General features: G+C 41.3%; 1 protein-coding gene across 1 annotated transcript; it reads left to right on the top strand.

Moving 5' to 3' along the window:
- The first annotated feature begins 297 nt into the window (after positions 1-297).
- On the top strand, positions 298-23394 carry prtga (protogenin homolog a (Gallus gallus)). The gene is made up of 19 exons (XM_040011852.1): positions 298-525; positions 1918-2220; positions 8538-8682; positions 8861-8994; positions 9139-9435; positions 9526-9685; positions 10118-10365; positions 11530-11694; positions 12301-12606; positions 13294-13482; positions 18592-18687; positions 18778-18964; positions 19428-19555; positions 19677-19847; positions 21189-21359; positions 21452-21575; positions 21716-21857; positions 22103-22216; positions 22432-23394. The coding sequence occupies exons 1-19, from the start codon at positions 462-464 to the stop codon at positions 22810-22812; spliced, it is 3525 nt and encodes a 1174-aa protein (XP_039867786.1). The 5' UTR covers positions 298-461; the 3' UTR covers positions 22813-23394.

Genomic DNA, 23394 nt, shown 5'->3' with positions numbered 1-23394 from the left:
TTTTTGTTTTTTCATTTGCTTTTTGCTGTGAACTCACTGCAAAAATCACAAATCAGAATCAGAATCAGAAAGACTTTATTTATCCACAAGGGGCAATTAAGATACAACAGAGCAGCATGACGTTGAAGATAAGGACAGGGCATAAACAGGCAATAAGAGTGAGATTATAAATACACAGAATATACAGTATATACACAGTTTTAAAATTACACAGTTAAATTTCTATAGTAAAGTAATGTTTTCCCGGGTGTAGTGTCCGTGCCTTGCAGCTAGGTGGCGCCGCACCACACGCTGTACTATGGACGTGATTAATTGGTGTTACCGTCCACCCTCGGCCGGACGAGGGAAGCTGTCCTCCTGCACCTCTGAGTAGGGAGTCCTCCTCGTCAGTAGCAGAGCAGCTCATGTGGAGGAAGCAGCAAGGACAGAGAGCAGCTAGCATGCGCGGACAATTCACGTAAATGGCGCGATTTAAAAGGAGTTTATACCAGCGTCTGCTGTTTGTCGTTTTTCTTCCAATCACAGGTAAGAAGCAGGACCACTTTTAACTCATTTTAACCTGTGAGTGAGCGGCGTCCTGTATGGACATCACTGACTGTCCCGTGAGGACGTGTGTGTTAGTCCGCGGACTTTAACGGAAGCTCGCAGATTCAGTTTAACGGTTTTAACTTTTAGCTAGCTGCCTAAAATAAACCGAAGACACGGAGGCAGTTTTTAAACATATTTGGTAAAAAGTTTTATTTTAAAAGCCATAAAACATGAGTATTAAAGGCAATATGTCCTATTTTGGTTCATTCAACAGTCAGTCTTAACTTCAAATGTTCACCTGGTTAATTGTAATCTATTTACAGGTAGATATAAAAATTGTATTATCAGGGGTGTCAAACATGGGGCCCGGGCGCCAGAATCGTACAGCTAAAGACTCCAGGTTGGCCTATTAGATAACTTCGAAAATGTGAAGGAAGCCATCATTTTTCGACTTTTAATTGTATTTTCATATGTGGCTACACCTTTTATTACTAACACAGACCTCCTCCATGGTCGTTGATACTGCGCAAAACAAAATAAGTAACAGATTAACAATTAAATGACAGAAAGTTTCATTTTTTAAGTAACTACTATAAAAATCCATCATTTTTGCACTAGGTTGACTGTTAAAAAAGATGACATTCTGTCAATAAACAATAAATATCCATTTTATAATTACAGTATAGTTACAGCTCTTCACAGTGACCCAAAAAAATTTTTTTCTGTAAATTTACATGTTTATTTCTTACAGTTTAAGCCCAAAGCAGTATTTCTTTGTCATGTGGAAAAACTGATAAAGAGGAAGTTCCCCCAATGTAAAATGAGTTTAACATCCCTGCGTTAGAACATCTGAATATACTTTAAAGGTACCACAGAGTATTAGTAGAAACTGTGAGTCAGGTGTTGAGCTGAAATCAAAGATCAGATCCAGCTACCAAAGCAAAATCAGTACATATAACAGAGTTGGTTCATGAGTAATATGAGAAAAGATTCTTATACATTTTATAAGCTTGTAAGATGTAAATATAGTTGCACATTGTCCTGTTAATGCTTTAAACTACAGGCTTGGTCTAATAGGACAATCTGTTTCATCTTCAGCTTTATAGCCTTAAGTAGGTGGTGCAGGAAGACCTCAAGCTTGAGTGTTATGACTATACTGGACAGTAAACTTCCTGCTGGCAGGCCTACAAGCCTTTTATATGTGATTTTTCCCTTAGTAGGTGCTGTAAACTGGCTCCACAGACACTGATGAGACCCAGCTAGAAATTATTAAACGTCTTTAATTTTTTTTTTTTAGATCGGGCTGGTCTAAAACTCTTTAACTGGTGTACAAATGCTGTTAAATTCCTTAAATCATAACAACTCTCTTCCTGGTCTCTCTGCCTGCAGGTGTGTTGTGCTTTAGTGAGTTGTTTTTCATCAAGGAGCCCCTCGATGTCACCGTCATGCGGAAAGAAGCAGCTATTTTGGACTGTCAGGCGCATGGAGAGGCACCCATCGACGTCAAATGGCTCAAGAGCGGAGTACAAATCGCGGAGAATGAGCGGGTGTACCTGCTCTCCAATGGCTCCCTTTTTATTTCAGAGGTGGAGAGCAGAAGAGGAGACAAATCAGATGAGGGGTTTTATCAGTGCCTTGCTCAGAACAAGTATGGAGCAATCCTGAGCCAGAAAGCCCACCTTACAATCGCAAGTGAGTATCAGGAATATGAGTTGTGTAATCTAGCATGATTTGCTGTTATACGCATATTTATTTGATGCTCAGTCTGGTCTGGTCTGGGCAGCTTTGGTGGCAGCAAGAAGACGGACAAAGTCTTCAAAGTTAGAGCTTAAAAGGGATGCTGCTGGGAAATGAGGAAAATGCCCATTGGTGTGTTAATGAAGGACCAGGAGATTTGAAAGGTTAGGAGCAGTGTGGGATACTGGCTCTCCAATGCGAAAGAGCAGATGACCCCTATTCACTGGCCCTGGCTTTCATGTTATTGCACCCTGATGGCTCGAGGAATTGTTCTTTTTGAATGCTTTCTCCTCCTGCGTTGTGCGAGTTGGCCTCGTATTTTCAGGGGGAGGCAGGGGAGGCTTCAGACAGAGTTGGTCTTTTGGCACCTTATATCTTCTTCCACTCAGGCCCTGAAATTTGCTGTCTTGTTGTGCCACTTTGTAAAATGTGTTTATTTATTTATTTTTAACCTGCCATGAGTGCGTTTTCTATTGCTTTTGATCAATTAGTAACTCAAAAATACATACAAAAAATTATTTAATTTTTTTTGCAGTGCTGTAGGGGAGGGGATTTTAAGAGCAGGTTGTGCCAAAAAACTGCAATTAGCATGTGTTACATAACAGTTATTGTGTTTACATTAATTATTCTGGAGCGGTACCACAAGCAGTGCTTTCTGATAGAGCTCCCAGTCATAACTCAGACATTTTCTGGTGTTTAAAAAGTGTGGCTTGATTAATTGATTGAGTGGTTTAGTTTGCTTTATAGCTTTAAGTTAAGAGGTGATAAAGGCTGCCTGTAAGCTTTACTAGTTTGTTTTAAAACAGCACTTAGACCTGCTGGAAGGTCTATCTGGTAGCTCATAAAGTTTTCACATACCTGAGAAATGCTCAGTTGAAGGACACAGAGGTAGTAGTGGGGGTTGTTGTAAGTGGTTCACACACACACACACACACAAATGTGAATTGCTGCTTTCCCAATACTGCGGCTTTACCCTGAGTGTCTAAATGACCAAACTTTATTGCAGGCCTTAGCAGGTCAGTAGGCATCGTAGGCTTAACCCAATTGTCTTCTGCCTCACTGCCCCGGTGAAAGAGTATAAAGCTTTTCACTCTCTTTTTGTCCACTCCCGGCTCACAAAAGAAGAAGGCATTCTTTGTGGGCAAAAGTGGACAGAGCTGCTGGAAGTGGTCACCACAGCAAGGCTAATTGCACTAGTCGTAAAAGTTAAATATTAGTAGATCTGCATTTTGATTAATTATCATATGACGTGCCTGTTGCATGGGGGTCTGCTCATTGATGTCTGAATTTTGGAGTCTTTTCATGTGTTCCTCAGCTGATTTATGCTGCTTTTGCAGACGGTCTGCTCCTTGGTAGCTTTTTCAAACGTTGCTCCATCTCTGGATGGATGTTCGTTGTTGTTTGAGAAATATGGTGGTGATGGAAGGTAACTTTAAACACAGGATCCTGAAGCACAAAGGTGAGAAGGGATTTGGTCTTGATGAAAAGGAATGTGACACCTGAGCCTCATCGTGTGACTTTTGTCACCAGACCTCAGATTGATGGGGATTTCAGTACAGGGACTGACTCTTGAGTTGTCTCCCCAGAAAAATATACCACTACAAGTGAATACTGTATAAAAATAGGAAAATTTCCAATTTTATTTTTAATAAACATTTACAACTCTGGTGTATTTGTAGCTCCCATACTGATGTAATGTGGGCACTGTCTGCTAGTGAAAGGATATCCTCATCCTGGTGAAAGCTGATGAAGTGAAATGAAACAGTTTGTCAGAATATTCACTTAAAAATTTCCAGTAAGAATAAACACAGTGAAGATGTACAGTTCATTGACTCCAGTGGTAGTAGTTGTGAGGCCTAGGAGACACTGATGGGCTACAGGTACCTGTTTATGGAGGCTTCTCAATCAAAGTGGCCACGCCCCTAACCATCCTCTACCATCCAGGTGGATGAAATGTAGCTGCAAACATGCTGTAAATTTGGAAATTTTAACATGGATGTCTGTAGGGATTGATGTATGTTGTAGTAAGCCTTGAGAGGCCATTAGAGAAACTACAGTGTTTTGAAATTTGTGGCTCAGTTCTTGCAGCTCGTAAGGTTGATACTTGGTAGATCTGAGGACTAGACTAAGACAATAAAATTATGCCCAGTGTGTTAGGAAGTGAATGCCTCATGGTCTAGACTGCGTCGCTGTTTTCTTCCTCTGGCACATGAACTGATCTTGATTCCCATCCCTACCTGCTGTCCAACAAGAAATAATAATAATAATTTTTGTTGATGAAATGGGCAAAAATAGCAGGAAAATGCATAGAACTCAGTCAGATAACAGAGATTATGATAACAGTATCCTGGGTTAGTGGTTTGTTGAACTTTTTTCATGTTTATAAGAAAACAAATTTTCCCAAGTGAAGTTGTCACTGTTTAAGAGAGTTTGGCATGAATTCTTACTCTGGGTAGTCTTCACTTTTTTATGCTCATGCCTTAAAGGAGGTATTCAAAGGAGCTGCTGCAAAGTTTATTTTACCTCGCTGGTGTGTCCACAGCCTGCAAGGTCAGGACTGTGACATTATTTTAAGTTGCTAAGGAATGCATCTGACTTGCACCAGCTTGGCACATTTTGAAGACAAATGCAAACCTTACACAGTGTGAACTGCAATGTGAGTGAAGGAAATGCCCTTAAGTGAGACAACTCAAACCCAAGATTCTTGCTTTTCTCCTCTGCTGGTTACAAAAGGTTACCATGGTTCCCCTGAACACCGGGCCCAAAGGTCAAAGGTTTCTTTTAACTGTTCAATAGATGGAGGTGCAGTGGGATGCAGAGTAGGCCTAAAATCTGTCCTGCAATAATGCTGGGTGCGCATCTGGCTTGATTAGTTTCCTTCATAGTGATCATGAGCATCTATCTCTCATATGTTTTATTTCATACCACAACAAAGGATAAAACTGTTGCCAAAACCAGAACACGGGTATTTACAGAGTGACTTTATTAACTCTGTTCTCTCCTAGGGAGTTTCAAGACAATGAAGCCACTGTTTGTGAGTGCAGGGTTGCTGTTGAATGATTGGAAAACTTTGCAGCAGAGATAAGGAATTGGAGAAGGGGGATGAATGCTCTTTCCAACACTGCTCCCCCACTGCCCATTCGGAGCTTTGAGAGGTCACACTGCTCATGGGAATAGCTCTTTGTTTAGCCAGGCCAGTGGTCACTTGACTGTCCGACAGCCTGCATGGAGCAGCGCCACATCTGCCATGCAGCTAGTGATTGATTTTGTGGGTTTTTTCAGCCTTGCATTCTTCTTCTTGCTTATCAGCCCTTTTTTTTTCTTTCAGAGCCTGTATCAATGTTCAGTAGGGCCAGTGATCATAGTAAAGGACTCATCACTCTTCATAATTAAATGGTGATGCTTTTCAATAGTGCTGCTGGAATTGGTTTATTTTAGTCTCAGCACGTGGTTCACTCCAGTTAACAAGAATCAGGCTCATAAGAAGAGTAGATTTAAGGTAATCTAACTCTACTTAGAAAAGTCATGGAAAGTGCATGTTGTTGATTCAAACTGTCTAACGTGCTGTTCTCCAAATCTCTAGAAAGCTAGAGGTGCAGTATTATTCAAATTGACATAATTGAAATAATCTTTTTCAAGTAAAAACAATAAACAAGCAACAGTAAACTGCCATAATGACATTTTGTGTGGTGGGAATTAAAACCACAGCTTTTATAACTGGTGATCCAATTAAATGAGACAGAGAAAAGACAATGACCTTTCAATTCATGTTATCTGTCAATTCTGGCTGTTGAATATTGTAAAAAAGCAGTTGGATCATCTGTACGGTTTTATTTTGTTGTAACAGAAACAACCGGAAGATGTCACTGATAGAACAAAAGAATTATTATTATTATTATTATTATTATTATTGTAAAACAGTATTTGAAAGCCTCACAGCTGGGGCAATGTGGTTTCTAGGTAGTTTTCCTGGCAGTTTGAGCAACAGGACTAGTTTGGGGTGGTCACACAGGACTCTGCCATAGTTGGGTGCTATGCAGGATTTGTGGAGGTCAGAGGTGAGAGGTGAGATTGCTGGGAAGGGCAGATGGTCGGAACTGCTTTGTCAAGCCTTTAGGGAATAAGGCTGAGGTATTTACTCTGTTTGATTTAGGGTAAAGGCCAAAATGTTACACCAGAGATTGTTATGTTGGTATATTTTGGTGTAGGAAAGGAAATTACACCACGTAACTCACTGTGAAATACACAGAATAAATAGCCGAATCAGAAAATGTGTATATTTGACTGAGTTAGAAAGAGCTCGGCTGTTTGCCTTGATGATTTTATCTACGTCTTAGATGCCTCTTGGCAAACATCATCCCTCAAAGAGGGACCGTCTCCTGTTTTTCAGCTTGGAACAGTGCACAACAAACCCTCAGCAGTTAAAGATTTTCTTCCTTCTTGTCTTAGTGGTTAATCAATAATCAATGATTGTCTCGCTGTTTGTCAATCGAGCATCACTTGAGTGAATGGAAAGGCAGAGTGGAGAGGCAAAGGATCAGAGCAGCTCATCTCTCATGCCCTGCAGTCATATCACTTCAGCAGGGTAATGGCATTTTTGTAAGAGGTTGTGTTAAAACAGGAGGGGCAGGAGAGGGCCTGGGAGAGGCGGTTTCAATGCCTCTCTCTGCTTCTGTCCTCACATCAAACATCACAGTGGAGCTAAGGAGGCAACAGCTTAAGGCTAATTAGATTAAACGTGTCCATGGTGACGACATCTGATCCTGACAACAGTTTGACTTTTGTCCAACGGTTCATAAGAAATGGATGAAACCAGCAGCCATGCCTTTTTAATGTTTTCATTCATGAAGTCCCTTGCATGACACAAAACTCCAAATAGTCCTAATAAAACTGCAATTTAGTAATTAGAAGTTAATTTTATCTCTGGAATCAAACTACAGATCCTTTCTTTCCTCTCCAAATGTCAGCTTGATTTGAAGCTGACAGTTTCTGTTAAATGTGTAAAAGTCATAATTCATTGAACGCAGTCTGAGCTCTGCTGTTGTTTAACACCACAGCAGCTGGCAGCACTGCTTACACACAGCCATCCATCACCCCCTCCCCTATACGCACCACTGTGTGTTTATTGCAGTTAAGGGATTTCCTGGAGACTTTTCTCGAAAGCAGAGGTTATCATAGCACTGAGCTAAAAGAAAAGTATCCCGATAAGGATGTTAAATATCAGAGTGTAAAGGATTATAGCTGGCAATGAGTAATTCGGATATCATCCATTTCACTGTTTGGTTTATGCTTGTTTCCTCTGTTGGTTTCTCTTTGTTTTCTTCCTTAATTGTAGTTTCTTTGGTATTTCTCCATGCAGCATCTCCAAACGTCTCTTTGGATATTTTTTTGCAGTAAACATGTGACAGACGTGGTTTTAACTTGATATCCTGCTTCCTGTTCTTTTGTGTTTCTTTTGCTGAGTGCTGATGGCTCACTGCAGCAGAAGCGGCTCTGGGTGTGTGCTCAGAGGTTAAAGAGCACCACAGTGTATTTGTTTATCCATTGCTGAATGGGTGATGGTTTTGACTTAAAAACAGGCAACAGCTTTTGAAAATGGACCTACTGAAATTGAAAATTTAATTTGTTGGTCCACTGCAAAAATCCTTTACAGTATACTGATTTGTCCATTTATGCCATTGATAATTTGATTTATTTATTATAGTAAATGTTAGCAAGCTGTGGGGCTCACTGTTCTGTCTATCACAGACAAGAGTGCAATTGATTTAATTTAACAAGCGACTGACCTCCTGCTTTTTAAATAGAGGGGGGCATGAGGATCTGGGTGTCTTTTAGGATTTTTGTGACTCAAGAGGAACAGCTATTCAAAAACTTGAATAGATTTACACAAACATCTAAAAGGTCCTTATTGTAAATCTGGTTGGGTCTTATTTGCTTGCTGCTTGGCTGGTGGCTGACACTAGCTCAGTTTCAGAGAAACCCAATCCACGCAGGATGTAGCTGTTCCACTCCAGTCACCACCTTCCTGCAGCATGCTGCATGTTTACAGCTTCAGGAACAGGCACGTCTGTTTTCTGATATCTGACTGAGATGGATGGATGATAATCACAAACTTGGATATGCTTGTAACACTTCGATTTGTTTTGACTGAGTTGAGCAAAACCTTAAATGTAAATAATTATTGTTTATTATTTTAATGATACACATTAATTCTCTGTACTTCTGCATACATAACAAGCCTCTAATCTGTCTCCTGGTTGGTTTTGTTGCAGGTATTTCCTCATTTTCAGTCCAGCCAACGTCTATTGTGGCGACTGAAGGCTCAGTCGCCAGGTTTTCCTGTAAAACTGTTGCACACCCTCCTCCCATCATCACTTGGGAGTTCAATCGGGTCACATTACCCCTCGCCACTGAACGGTATGCACTCTGTTGTTTTCAGTTTAATTTCATCTTACTCATTTACATTATTCCTACACAGATTTTAGATGAGATTCTTCATTAACCATTATTTCATGTTGTCTAAGATGTTTCATATGAAATTGGTCCATATTGTAAGTATCATTGTTGTGTGGGTGCGTGTGTTTCTGTCTTTCAGAATCACAGTCCTGCCCAGTGGTGTTCTTCAGATTCAGGGTGTGCAGCAGGCTGACGCTGGAAATTACCGCTGCGTCGCCACCAATATTGCTAGTCGACGCCGAAGCACGGAGGCCACCCTCACTGTGACCCCAGGTGTGTTAGCCAGCTCACTTTTTGCAAACTTGTAATATTTAAGCACAGAGTTGAGTTAAAAAGTCTGACTCTGAAGCAGTTGTTTGTTGAAAGCCCTACAGCTCACCATGTGCACTAAAGCTGTCTTCTGCTCTCTCTCCACAGGTCCCAGACCGCAGCTTCCCCAGAGACCTCGTATCATCGCTTCACCACAGAACATCTCGGTGTCACTGCACCAAACTGCCATCCTGGAATGCATGGCCACAGGCAATCCCCGACCCATCATCTCCTGGAGCAGAGCAGACAGCAAACCTATTGATGTTTACAACACCAAAGTGCTGGGGAACGGCAACCTCATTATCACAGACATCAAGCCCCAGCACGGAGGAGTCTATTTGTGCAGAGCCACCACACCTGGCACAAGGAACTATACCATGGCCTCAGCTAATGTCACTGTGCTAGGTAAAACAGAATATATTACTCAGGCTGTTCATGATTTCTATTTGTGATGATCATGTAGAACTGAACATATTGCTGTTCTTTTTTCTAAAGCACCGCCTTCCTTGGTGGAGTGGCCTGAGAGCCTTACGCGCCCCAGAGCTGGCACCGCTCGCTTTGTGTGCCATGCTGAAGGAAATCCAACGCCTCGCATCACTTGGCTTAAGAACGGAGAAAAAGTTCACTCTAATGGTCGGATCAAGATGTACAACGGGTATGTTTCTCTCCAATTCATTTAAAGAGTCATTACTGTGACCCCAAATTATCATGAGATGATATTTGAAAGTTCTAGTTGACCAGAACTTTCAAATATCACACAATGTTTTTCTTGTGACATTACCAATAAGTTTGATGTGTCACATGGCCCTCTTCCTATTGAAAAAACAAAAGTTGTATCCAAGATGGCCGACTTCTAAATGGCCACCATGGTCACCACCCATCTTGAGGAGTTTGCCCCCTCACATATACTAATGTGCCACAAACAGGACTTTAATATCACCAACCATTCCCATGTTATTACTGTGTATCTATATAAATGGCCCACCCTGTATATTTATAAATGTGCCAATGGAAATTTTGTTGGTTTCTTCAAAATTTTCACCTGAAATCATCTGGGTCCATACTCTTTATCTCTGGGTGTCTCCAGCAAACTAGTCATCAACCAGATCATCCCTGAGGATGACGCCATCTATCAGTGCCAGGCAGAGAATGAGCAGGGATCAGTCCTCACTATGGCGAGGCTCATTGTGGTGATGTCAGAGGACCGGCCAAGCGCACCCAGGAACATCCGAGCTGACACTGTGTCAAGCTCTGCCATCCTTCTGGCTTGGGAGAGGCCTCTGTATAACTCGGATAAAGTTATTGCTTACTCTGTACACTACATGAAGGCTGAAGGTAAGCAGAATCCACACACACGTTTTGTTGTTGGTTTTTTTGGTAACAGGAACAGTACATTAAGACAGGATTTTCGTGGCAGTTTCAGAAATCCTACTTTCTGTCAGACACTGTGACATTAGTGTTGTGTTGTTGTACTCCGGAGTTAATTGGAACAGCTGCGTTTTCTGAACCAACAAGACATGTTAAGCTTAAAGATGCAGGGTTCCTTCCTTTGCTGGATAAAACACAGGATGCACTATTCACAAAAAGCACAACGGTTGTAGTGTGGCAGCAGAAAAGCCTTAAAGCCTTTCAGTTTTCCTGGGAACTTTCTTTCTGTTGACAACAAGAGTCACATTTAAACAATGCAGCATTTCAGGAAAATGTGCAGGCTGTGCATTCAAGGACTGCACTTCATTATAATGCCACTGATTTCCATTGAGGAGGAGAGACGTACAGAATTCAACTATTGGGAAAAAAGAACACCTGCTGGATTTTTGGTGGGAATAAGGATGTCTGAGAAAAAAAAACAGGATGTCGCTGAACAAATAACTGACATCTGTCAGGAATTTGTTGCACTTTTCACAGATTTTTTTTGTCCTCTTGGTGCCACTTAAAGAAGCTGGTTATCAGGCAGTGTGCTCTTTACCTGAGGTTGTTGATAGAGGCTTGGGACTTAACTGAAGATCTACTGAAAAAGGGAACTTTTTAGCCAGTGTGATGGAGTGGCCAAAAGTGTGTATTCTATGAGGGAAAGATGGTTTAAATTGGACAGGAAGTCAAGCTTTGTTAAGACCTCCAGGGAGCCGTACTGAGGCATTCAGACTACACAGAATACATTTTTGTTTGCCTGAAGTACCTTAAGTGAGAAATTAGACCAGGTACCAATCTGTCTTTGTTTCTGACTTGGCTGGTTGTTCCAAGGGGCAGGAAATGAAAACTGCAGCTGTATAATGTTCTTATTACAATGAAAAAACCATGGGAATGCACAAAGCAAGCTGAGCAGTGGTAAAATAAGACAAAGTGACTGGACATACATAAAATGTTGAATAAATTATGAAAACCTACAGTAACAAAACTGTATCATATTGTTGCTGATTTTTGGGGGCTGGGGGCAAAAGTTTGAATGTTCTGCTTTTTATTGTTATCTCAACATTTTTTTTAATCCTGTCATTTGTCCAGGGTTAAACAATGAGGAATATCAAATTGTCATTGGAAACGATACAACTCGCTATATTATTGATGATCTGGAGCCAGCGCACAACTACACCTTCTATGTAGTCGCCTACATGCCAATGGGAGCCAGTCGCATGTCGGACAACGTGTTTCAGCACACACTTGAGGATGGTGAGGTCTACAATAACAAACAAAAAATCATTAATGCAGTCAATACAAAACAAGAAATAAGCCCTGTTTAAGATCATTGAACTGAAGTAGATACTGAATTTTCTGCAGATGGGTTAGCCATGGTCTTTCCTGTGTGATATAATTAAAAACAGGATATGAGGCTGTTTCATATGTTTTTTTTTAGTTGCATAGGTGGTTTTACTAGAGATTGCTTCTTCCATTGTTTGTTTTCATATTTCAGTACTGGTACATCACAGCACAAGTCCCTGACAGCGGATAACATTTTTTGGCACATATGACGGGGTGCAGTGGGAGGTTTGAATGTCCAGTGTTAGCTACAAGGTGGTGCAAAACAAGCAACTTCCTCCCTGTTTGGGCTTTTCTTTAGGCTTTCAGATTGGCTAGCACTGGGAAACAGAAGGTTTGAGTAGATGGATGAGTGGTGCTGGGTGTTCAGAGCCTCTCTTTGACGTAATACACAAGAAAGAGTTAAAAGACAAAAAACAAAGACAGTCTGAAACTGAGTGCGTAGAGCACCGTGAAGCTTTTGGCTTACAGGTTTACTTGTACATGCTCTGAGCTCATCATTTAAACTTTGGTCCACAGTTCCCCTCCGCGCCCCTGAGCTCAGCCTCACCAGTCGCAGCCCCACAGACATCCAGGTGTCTTGGCAGCCTCTTCCAGACAAGCTGAGTCGTGGCCGAGTCTGCAGCTACCGCTTATCCTATCGTACCAGTTCTGACAGCGCGGTCTCACAGATAGAACTACCTGGAGAAAAGACCCAGCATCTCCTGGAAAACCTGCAACCCGACACCATCTACCTTCTTCGAATTGTTGCTGCCACCAGCGTAGGGTGGGGTGAGCAGTCCGCCTGGACATCGCACCGCACCCCGAAGGCATCCGGTGCTCAAGGTACTTGAAGAATTGTCCTCATAACCTCTAAAATAGAAGCATTTAATCAAAAATATGAAGTCAGAATTGTACTTTAAATAGATTCTCATCCAAGCAGAGGAAGTTGAGTCAAAAATGTGAATTGGGCAAGAGATTGAGAAGAGCACGCTTTAATAATCTTGTTAAGACATTGCATTTGTTTCTCTCTGACCTTTGCCCTGTGCTGTCAGTAACATTGGAAGGGCTTCGGTCATGGGTCATAAAGGGAGACCTCGGGCTTCAGAGCTGGACAGAATATATGGCTGTTTAGAGCTAGATCTGAAGCTTTGGGAAGGGGGAGGGGAGGATTTGTGTTTTTTTTCTGTCCATCTCTTTTACCCTTAGTGTCCAGTGTAAACTCTGAAAGGCAACTTCTATTGGCAAACTTCATTCCCGTCATTCCTAAACCTGTGAAACAAGCTTCCTTATCTCTACGTGTGGTTTCTATTGAGTATTTAAAAGTGTGGGGGAGATGGGGGCATTATTTAACTTTTCAAAAACATTTACCTGGTCAGGACAGAAGCTTCCTCTGTCACTCAAAAACAGCTCAAATAATTGATTGTAGTTGTTTTAGGATCAAGTTCCTCTTTTGTACGACTTTATAAGAAGACTGTGACGTACTTATAAAAAATAAATAAATGTGGTTCGTATGGTCTTATTCTTCTGCAGTTCCCCTGGCTCCTGAGCTGCATCTGGAGTCTTTAAACTGCACCACTATTTTGGTACATTGGCAGCTGGCACCCAGAAACTCAGCGAGTGTGCGGGGCTACAAGCTATTCTACCATGAGGAGAGCCAGCCTGAGAGCACCCCAGTTCAGTTTCACGCCTCGGATAATAAACACACCATCGGAGGGCTCGGTGAGTTTTCACCTTAGGTTACCCTCTGCCACCAATTTGGCTGTTTGGGTCATTTTACAGTATTTTCACATGAACACCAACACATGATGGAAGTTTTGTGTTTACTTTGCAAGTTTTAAGATCTGTTAAGATTTTGAGGCAATCTTTGAAAATGTTGATTTTTAACAACGTGTTATTGGTTTAACAGTACTTGTTTTTTTTATTAATATTGCCTACATCATAATTAAAGGTGTCATAGTTTAATGATTTAATATGGCTGGAAATAGATATTTGCTATGAAAAGATGTGTTGAACTGATGGGGTTCTTTGCAGGGAGTGTGTGTGTGTGTGTGTGTGTGTGTGTGTGTGTGTGTGTGTGTGTGTGTGTGTGTGTGTGTGTGTGTGTGTGTGTGTGTGTGTGTGTGTGTGTGTGTGTGTGTGTGTGTGTGTGTGTGTGTGTGTGTAATCAGAGACCGTCTGTGTTTTGGTAGCTGCTGCATGTGAGTTCCCAGCTAAGACATTTGTTTGCTTGCAGTGTCCCAGATATTCAGATGAAATGATCAAACTTAGCATAATTTGAATGCCAGTAGTCTAACAACTAAAGTAATGGACAAGGTGTACATCCTGTTGCTTACCTGCCTTGTTGCTTGTTTATCATGTGTGTATCTCTGTCATTTATGGAAATACATACAGTAGAGAAAGCAGTCTTTAAGATTTTTTATTAAAATCTGGATGCATCTTTTTAGGGAACGTGAGCGATTAATTAGCTTAAGTCATGTCACATTTGGAGCAGAGGTTCTTTAAGTGGGAAATATATCAGCATCACATCCAGTTTCCATGACCTCTTGACTTCTGCAGGACATCAGTGTGCGGCTTTTCTGCTGCTTCTGAATAGTGTTCGGGACACATCACAGCCTCTCTGCCCTTTAGGTCAGATTCATTTTAGCTTTTTTTGTTTGAGAGAGGAAAGGGAGCTCAGGCTAGCTCCAAGGACAACTGACCATATGTGGCCAGAGGAGGTCAGCCAGGTGGTCAGCAGCTGAGTTGTAAATCAGAAGCCGCTGTGCTCAAGTGAGATCAGAAAGGGAGAAAGACAAGGAGTCATTCTATATTACTGTAGGTGTGAAGTCTAAATGATACAGGTGTTCAGTAAGTTAGAATTTACTTCAGTAAACACTACAACTGTTTAGGCTCATTCTGCCACATCCTATGAAAAATTTGACAACTAAACCCATTTCTCCTGCTAGGATTAACTCATAGTTGAATCTAGTGCAGATAAAGTCACAGACACTAAAATTACTTGCCTAGATATGAAGTTATACCTGGAATATTATTTTAATGATAGCTATAGCTTGAGGTGCTGGAAAAAGTAAAAAGATTCCTCTGTATTCAGTTAAAGTTTGTGGGGGGGTTCAGTATTTATTAAATGTTTTAGCAAGAATGGTTGTATGAAATATTTCTAAGCTGTTTTGGTTTTTGTCTTCTTGTTTTTTGCCCTGAATATTGGATGTTCTGGACGAGCGAGCTGTGGTCACTCTGTAAAATACAGCTTCTGCTGAATTAAAAGAATCATCTTTTTGTTCCTCGTTGTTAAAACAGCTTTCCATGGCCGTGTTTTAAAGAGGGTAAGACTGTTTTGTGGAGGCTGATTTATCATGCCTTTTATGACTCCTTTGAGCAGTGTTGCTGGAGGAGAATTAAGATCAAAGACTCCTATTCTGTTTGGCTTTGAGGGCCACAAAGATGGTGTATTAGCCAGAATTTCAAGCAAAACCATCCTCTGACCAACTGAGAGCTGTTGGCTAAACAATGAGCATGTCTTGTGAGCTCACTATGTCACAGGTTTGAGATTTCTTCCTCATAAATTAGCTGCAGCGCTGTGCATGGGGAGAAAGGTGTGAACTGAAGTGTATTGAATTATGAATGAATACATTAACTGTGTCTGTTACACTGTTATTTACTGCAAATTGTTCTCATTAGATAATGGCAGCTAGTAAAGCTGATTGAAATGAGCTCGTAGACTGATGCAGTGTTAGTCACAGAGCGTCATATGCTTTGGAAATATTTATGGGTTTATAATTCAGTGTTTCAGTGCCTGTGTTCTGACAGTTTTACATTTCAAATGACATTTTATAGCTTAAGTTGCCTGGCCCCATGTGGTTACTTAATAAGAAAGCTGCCCTAAATCTATATATAGGTTTGTGTTTGCTTTTCTTTTAAACTCGGCTTTAAAGATGTGCTGGAAGCAGCTTTGAGGGTGTTTATCATTGCAAATTAAATCAGCTTGTGCTGTGAATTCATTTTCTCATAATCTACTTGATTTTGTATATAGCAGTCAATAGTATTGATTTCTGAACTGTCATCTGTAGGAAAAACCACAAGCTGCTGATTCAGCTACAGAAGAACATGCTCTGAACTCACTCATGACAAGCCAGATGATTGAAAGCACACCATAAAAAGCAGGAATGTGGTTTTAGAGGCTCCAGTTTGGTATAAATGGCATGGTGATGTGACCTTTCCTCGCATGTGTATTCTTTGCTTGGCCCATGAACGGCACAAGTTGTCATAGCTGAAGCTTAAAGACCTCTCATACCTGTTGGCACCAGGCAGGACTGCAGATTTATCTCACAGCTGCAGGCCATGTTGCATCTTGTCCACTCCTTTTATTAAACATGAGGCAAAGCATGTTCTGTGTGAAATACAGTCTTCATTTTAAAAAGGCTATGTCATGTTTAACCTGCATGTGTGTCTGCTGATTTGTGTTGGAGGCTAAAGACAGGAATAGTAGGGGTGGTGGTGGTTAATAGATGCCGGTGTGAGGGCTCTTGCAGGAATTGACATTTATTGCCTCTCTTCGGGCCTGGGGGCCTTTCGCAACAGAACAACACTGCAAGGGCCAACAGGAACTGCATTTTAGCTGTTTAAAAAAAAGGGGGGGGATCACAAATGGCTTGAATATCCCCAAACAGAATAATTTATGGGAGTAAAAGCCTGTATCCCAGTGGGAAGGACAGGAAAGCATCTTCTCCTGAGGAATGGCTTTGAAAGCGGAATACAATGTGTAGTATTGTAGCCACATTTAAAATTTGTAAATCTAGTTCTGCATATGAAAAATACCTTCCAGCAGTAATATTTACGCTCAGTCTTTTAATTAAGCAAAGAAACCCCAGTTATACAGTTGTGAGTGAATTGTTTAATGTAAGAAGATGGAGAAACTTCTTAAACATTTTCAGTTTAACTGTGATGCACTCGCAGCTCGAGGAAAGTGAGTGAGTCACTTCCTCTGAGTTGTATCTTCCCCTACAACATTTGTAGCGATTGTGCTTGTTTAATTAAAAGTGACTTTTATTTATTAAGTCTCCTCATTTCTCTGTTTTTTTTTTAACTACAGTTTATTTTTGCTTTTTTTGAGTAGCTTGTTTGATGGATTTTGAAACATGCCATATAAGTTTTTTTTATTACATGTGCTGTAAATTAAACAGAATAATCATCAGGAACACTTAGTTCAGACTATTTTCTTATCTTTTGCTGTTGCAAAATCCTCGTTGTTGTCATTTGTTGCTTTGATTTTGTTCACCTGACTGTGTTGTTGAGAGCTTCAAGAGTCATCTTCATGGTTTTATTGGGACACTTTGATATGATGCTACTTTAAGCCAGTTTGACTCTTGGTGGTTCCCTGCTTTTTCACTCACTTCCTCCGCTTGACCCTCCCCCTTCAAGGGGAGAGAGGTAACCCTCCCCCTTTTTTTGCAGGATTTAGCTTGCCCAGATTCCATGTCAAAGGTCGTGGCCCAGATGTCACAGCTTCCCCCCACTCATAGCTCCTCTCTCACATAATTACGGCAGGCCCATTGTATTGTGGGTTTGGGTAGAGGTGCATGCTACATGCCTACTCCTCTTTAGAGGTAAGGCTTAACAAGCGGCTCAGAAACTCCAGATAACAAGGAGGACATTGTAGAGCTGTAGAAGTCGAGGAATTCTGCTTTCACTTAGTTCTGGAAGTAACAAAGAGAGGGACAGTCCTTCTTCTCTGTAAACATTTGTCTACTCTGCAGCAACTCATGAGATACTTTACATTGCTGAATATTGTGTTCTTTTATTTTTCCTCATTGCTTTTAATTGTCTTTAGGAATAACTAAGGTTTTAGGCTTCCTGGGCAAAGAAAGAGGTTCAGCTCATATTCCACACCCATGACCCCAGATTCTTTCAGTTTTATCTTGGCCTGACCTGTTGGCCCTGGTGTGGCTCCAGTGAAACTCCTCAGGGCTCTGTGGGGGTGCAATGTGTGTAGCTCCACCCACGCTAAACTTTGCAAACTTCCATGGAGATAAATTCATCTCCTGTGGTCTCCCTATTCTCTCGAGCTTCTAAATGTCTGAACATCAAATACATCTGTTTGTGTTGTCTGCGGGACACACAGGACTCTGATAGTAGTAGTTGTAGTAGTAAGGGTTGATTGGTTTGGATTTTGTTATTTTGCACATCCACCTGGTGTTTCTCACCAAACTGTGATCCTGCATCTTTGAAACATTATTTAGAGACTGTGGGTCACATTTTGTTTACTGTTTGTAAGCACTGGAAATTATGACCATTTAGGGGTAAAAGGGACATGTGGTCAGTTGGCTATTGTTCAGCAGAGGGTCTTCAGGGTCACTAAGGTCTGCTACTGCTGCTGACCATCAGCAGTGTCCTCCCCAAGGGGTTTTCACTCCAGATTTAACCCCTAGATTCAGGACCCGAGTAGGTGTGGCCACTGACCAATGACCAGCAGGCCTGACGGGGCCAGAGAAAGAGCTTTCTTTATATGTGGTCAAAAGGCTGGGGGTGACAAGGTGATGGATGGGGGGGGGGCTTATCTGTTCTGCTGCCTTGGGTGGTGTCGAAACTGACCAAAGGACTCACAGCACAGAGCATCTGTCGCCCTGCCCTACCCCTCGTTCTCACCACGCCATCAAACCAGAGCACATCGCTGACCTCACACCCACACCAGCCAGCTCTCTTTCACACAGCACCCCCACTTCCCATTAGCTTTAGGAAACACATCTGGCACTGTTGTGGCCTATACTGACTTGTGTAAGGAACTGTCAATCTAAATCTTTAGTGCTGTTTTTTTTTCATCTCTTAATGTAGATCCAAGGAAGAAGTACCACGTTAAGATCCTGGCTTATAATGTTGTGGGAGATGGGTACCAAGCAGACCAGACTATCAGCACCCCTGGATGTGTCTGTAAGTCTCACATTATAATAGAAAAGTCAGACCACATGGTGCAGAAAAAGTGGGGAAAAATAACAGTACTAATCTAGATGTACCTCTCAGCTGTTCGAGATCGCCTGGTACCCCCTCCACCTCCTCCACACAACGTGTATGCTAAAACCAACAGTTCGACCGCCGTCTTTCTGCACTGGAGCCGACCAGCATTCACCTCCAGCCACGCAGTCAACTACACTGTCCGCTGCAATCCAGTTGGTCTGCAGAATGCCTCCCTGGTGCTCTACCTGCAGACGTAAGAAATTACCCTTCAGACCAAAGTGAACATGACTACATGTAGATTGATTTTCATATTTGTTAGCGTGTAATTTCAACTGCATTTGCTGCATTTACTGTACGACTGCCTGGTTTCCTTTCATAGTATAGTTTTTATTTTAACAGTATTTTTTTAAACAGTAACAGTAATTTTGATTTTTTTAGCAGCAGCTGATTATCACAACCTAAAATCAGCTGAATGCATGTCTTAAACTGTGTGTTTACAACACTTTAACAACATAAACGCTGTCTTCACACTTGTTTGGGAAAGTTTACAAGTACTTCTTTCTTTACGCTGCCATCACAGCTCCATATCGCCCTCTTCTGGCCATTTTTTGACCCTCTTTAAACATAGCTGTCTGAAGTTGGCTGGAATGTCTTGCCAGTAAGTATTGAATCTGTAAAGGAGATCACAATTCTTAAAGTGTGCATGTATTCTGCAGGAGTGAACAGAGACTCCTCGTGCGAGATCTGGAGCCCAATACCAAGTACGAATTTGCTGTTCGCCTCCATCTTGACCAGCTGTCCAGCCCCTGGAGCCCTGTGGTCTATCGGAGCACCTTCCCTAAAGGTGAAAATGCAGAAACATCTTATTCACCCATTAATGTCTTCATTTCTTCATGCACAAAGACAAACATCCCCATGTTAAAGCTGTTCGGAGTTCACTTTGTCTTTTCATTCTCACCTCCCAGCTCCCACGCGACCTCCTTCCAACATCAAAGTGACTCTAATTGAAGAAGACACCGCACTTGTTTCATGGAAGCTCCCAGATGAACTCAACGTACCTGTGACACGCTACACAATCCTGTATGCCTCCAGAAATGACTGGATAGCTGGGGAGTGGCAGGTGATGGAAAGGGAAGGTAGGAGAGACTCAGAACAAGAGCATTTATGTACAGGTGTGTGTATATATGCATGACTGTCAAGGAAACGGTCATCTGGGAATCAGTGATTCTGCCTCTGTCTTCATTGTAGTCCCAGAATTCTCTAGAATAGCCTGAGTTCACTGCTTTGTCTTACTGCCGAGTGGTTTAATGAGACTACAACAAAGACTTTGATTTACAGTCTTGTTGACCATTTGCACATAAAGATGCTTTTAAATCTCTTCTGTAAATGAACAGCCTATATCTTTTTACTGCAATAATGGATGGTAAATAATTGTTATACATCTTATACTATGATAGATTATTGCTCACAATTTGACTCTTAGTAAGTACACACAATAAACCGATTTCACAGGCATTGTCAGAATTGATTTCAGTTATGTGTGTTTATTTTTTTTAATCTTGCATACCCTTCATCATGATTCCGTCTTAGTCTGTTTTTACCTTGTTTAGCTTTTATACTTGATTTTACACTTTCATGCTTGTTTTTTGTTTTGTTTTGTTCCTTGCCTTATGTTTTTTTTTATTTATTTATTTATTTATTTATTTTGTCCTATTGTAAGCAGACCTTGAGGGTCTTTAAAGGTGCCTATAATAAGATGAATTATTATTATTATTATTATAATAAGGGTTACTGTGAAAACATAGTTAAATAAAAAATCCATGATTGTAAATGTCACAGGATAGTTCTCAGCTTGACCAGTATATTGGTTACCAGCTATTTGTCGTTATACCAATATCCATATTTATAATATATATTAAGCAAAAAATTAAAAAATTAAAGAAGAGGCGGGAGAAACACCCTTTAACCTTTTTATGGGTGTTGGCATTGCATAGTGTGTCCACCAGAGGGTGCTCTGCAACTTCCCTGTTGGAACATGTTTTGTTTGGAACGCTCTTCCCAAGCTGAGTTGGGACAATTAACAATAAAACAGGATTTTTAAACAGAATTGCTATATTATCTTAGTAAGGACTTGTGAGTAACCGCAGATGACAGAGATTTAGTGTGTCTGAAAGAAAATAATAGATCAGCTGGTATATTAGATTTTTAAATTGTTACATATCGGTCTAGTGTCTGATAATATTGGTATTGGTATTAAGCACCCTGTATCAATCTGGCTCTAGTAAACATTTTTTTAATTAATTGTTCTACTTCATGAACTTATTTTTATTCATCATGGATTACAGTGCCACAGAAGAGCCATAAACTACCTGAACATGGACAAACAGTGTGCTATTAAACGGAGAACCTTGTGGTCTTTGCTGCTTTTATGCTTTATACACACCGGTGTATTCAGACAGAATTTCATCTCACAACAGGGACCATCACCATGGCGCTGCTGGAGAACCTGAAGCCCGGCCAGATTTACTTCGTGAAGGTTTCAGCATCCAACGACATGGGCGACGGTCCATTTTCTCACGCGGTGGAGCTGACAGTACGAGAAGGTCTCCCCCTTGGTCATGATATCCGGGTTTCTCGTGGCTCCACAAGTCAGTGAAACCAACATGATGTCTTACAGTATAAAGAGTTTCTTTTTTTAAGAGGTTACATGATAACCTGACAATTTTTCCTCGGCCCATAGCGTTTTCTGATAACTTCTACCACCTGGATCAGAAGTCGATGACCGGTATCAGCGTTGGAGTCTGCATCGCTCTCATCTGCATCATCATCTGTGCCTTCATCATCATCTGCAGAGGCAAAAACAGGTACCTGGTGTCTCTGAGTGTAGTGACCATGTCCCACATCAATTCAATTCACTTTTATCTATATAGAGCCAAATCACAACAACAGTTGTCTCAAGACATCGAGGTTTCCTCTATGAACACGTCACTTTGTGTCCTTTCAGGAAACTTTCTGCTGTGAAAACATGCAGAGAGGGAATGAGCACATCTGCTGCAGCTGCAAGACCTCCATCCTCTCAAGGAGAAGCTGAGCATGCTGATGTGAGCATGCCAATGATGAATCTAAACCATTTTCTTGATGCAAAGGTACAGCATGTCATACTCGTGACACTAAAATCCAGAAAAAAATATACTTTAAATATTTTAATTAAATGTGTTAAGTTATATTTACATTTTGAGAAATGTGACATTGTAAAAAAAACAAAAACAAATTCAAATAATCAGTGCCACAATGACAGTGCAGGTTTATAATTAAGTGCCAATGTGAGCTGCTTAAACAACAGTTGAACTGTAATAAAGCCTCTTTTCTTTTATTGCTGCTTTTCTTGCAGGGTGGAACAGATCTCATCATCAATTCTCTCGGCCCCATTCAGCACACCGCTGAGAGGAAAAGGAAATGGTTCTCCTTCAGCAGTGATGTGAAAAGTGAGAGTAAACCCACACAGGTGAGATTAAGAATAATGAGTCCTTCTCAATAAGTGATTACCAAATAATCAAACCTGAAGATGACAGCATGTGTCTGTTGGGTTTAAATCTAGTTTGAATCACTTCTCATGAGGGCTGAATATTTTTTTTCTGTTGATTTGCTCGAGTTGTTAAGATGTGAAACTGAGCCGTGAACAGTCAGACTAATAAGAGAAACTTTCTCTCTGCGCTGCAGAACACAAGACTTGACGCAGCCTCATACCAGCACGGCACCACAGTGCTGACATACGAAGAGGAGCTTTCTTCAAACCAGCCCACCAACCTGCAGACCCTGCTCGGACGTCCTGGTGACACAGAGGGATCTTCAAACAGCGAGGGCAGCCACGCCACCGGTGACTCAGGCCGCTACTCTCATGACGAGACGGAGCTGACTAACCTGTCCTCAGGGCCCAGCAGCCACCTTGCGTCTCCCACAGCAGAGGACGGGACCGAGTTTGACTGTAGCAGCTGCGCTGAAGAGTTGAACGAGCTCTCAGAGGAAAATCAGAGCAAACAGAAGGCGAAGGAGTCAATGAATGCTGGCAGTTGTCGACACGAAGCCCAAAGCAGAGTGTGAAGGCGTGCCTCTGTATGTGTGCGTGTGTATGTGTGCGTGTGTGTGTGAGTGTGAAGGCGGTGGTTTACTTGCACAAACATTCACATAATGTAAAAGTGTGCGCACTCACCAGAGTTTACTTTATTGTTTATTTACACTGCACGTCAGTGAGTGCAGCGAAGAATGTCTGGAACCACGCTGCCTCTTATTTGGGCTGTTATGAGTTTGCCTTTTTGCTTTAATTGCATCGCAGAGCTAAGAAATAGGCACACACATACCCCGTAAAACAAAAGTGATATAAGCATGTTAAACAGGAAAAGAAAGAAAACAAAAGTAAAAAAAAAAACGGTCAGAAAACAGAAGCGGTCAAAAGTGATCACAATCGAGTGATCATGGACGAGGTTAAGCACTGCCTTAAGAATAATTTGAAATACTTAATCACATTCTTCAGTAACCAAAGTGTGTTTAAATGTCACTGAAATATGTGGCTTTAGCACAGTGCTTTACGTTACACACATGCGCCTTAAAGAACTAATGTGGAGTGGTTATGTCAGTTTACTCTGACATAGCCAACCTAAAAATCCTTTTAATGATGAAAGTACT

Source organism: Simochromis diagramma, unplaced genomic scaffold, assembly GCF_900408965.1.
Source record: "Simochromis diagramma unplaced genomic scaffold, fSimDia1.1 OVJJ01000603.1, whole genome shotgun sequence".
Taxonomy (NCBI): Eukaryota; Metazoa; Chordata; class Actinopteri; order Cichliformes; family Cichlidae; genus Simochromis; species Simochromis diagramma.
This window is presented reverse-complemented; position numbering and strand designations above follow the sequence as displayed.

Coding starts and splice junctions, on each gene's coding strand:
- prtga (XM_040011852.1), top strand. CDS start 462: ATGGCGCGATTTAAAAGGAGTTTATACCAGCGTCTGCTGTTTGTCGTT. Junction 8,683..8,860: donor TTACCCCTCGCCACTGAACG/GTATGCACTCTG, acceptor TCTGTCTTTCAG/AATCACAGTCCTGCCCAGTG. Junction 12,607..13,293: donor GAAGGCATCCGGTGCTCAAG/GTACTTGAAGAA, acceptor ATTCTTCTGCAG/TTCCCCTGGCTCCTGAGCTG.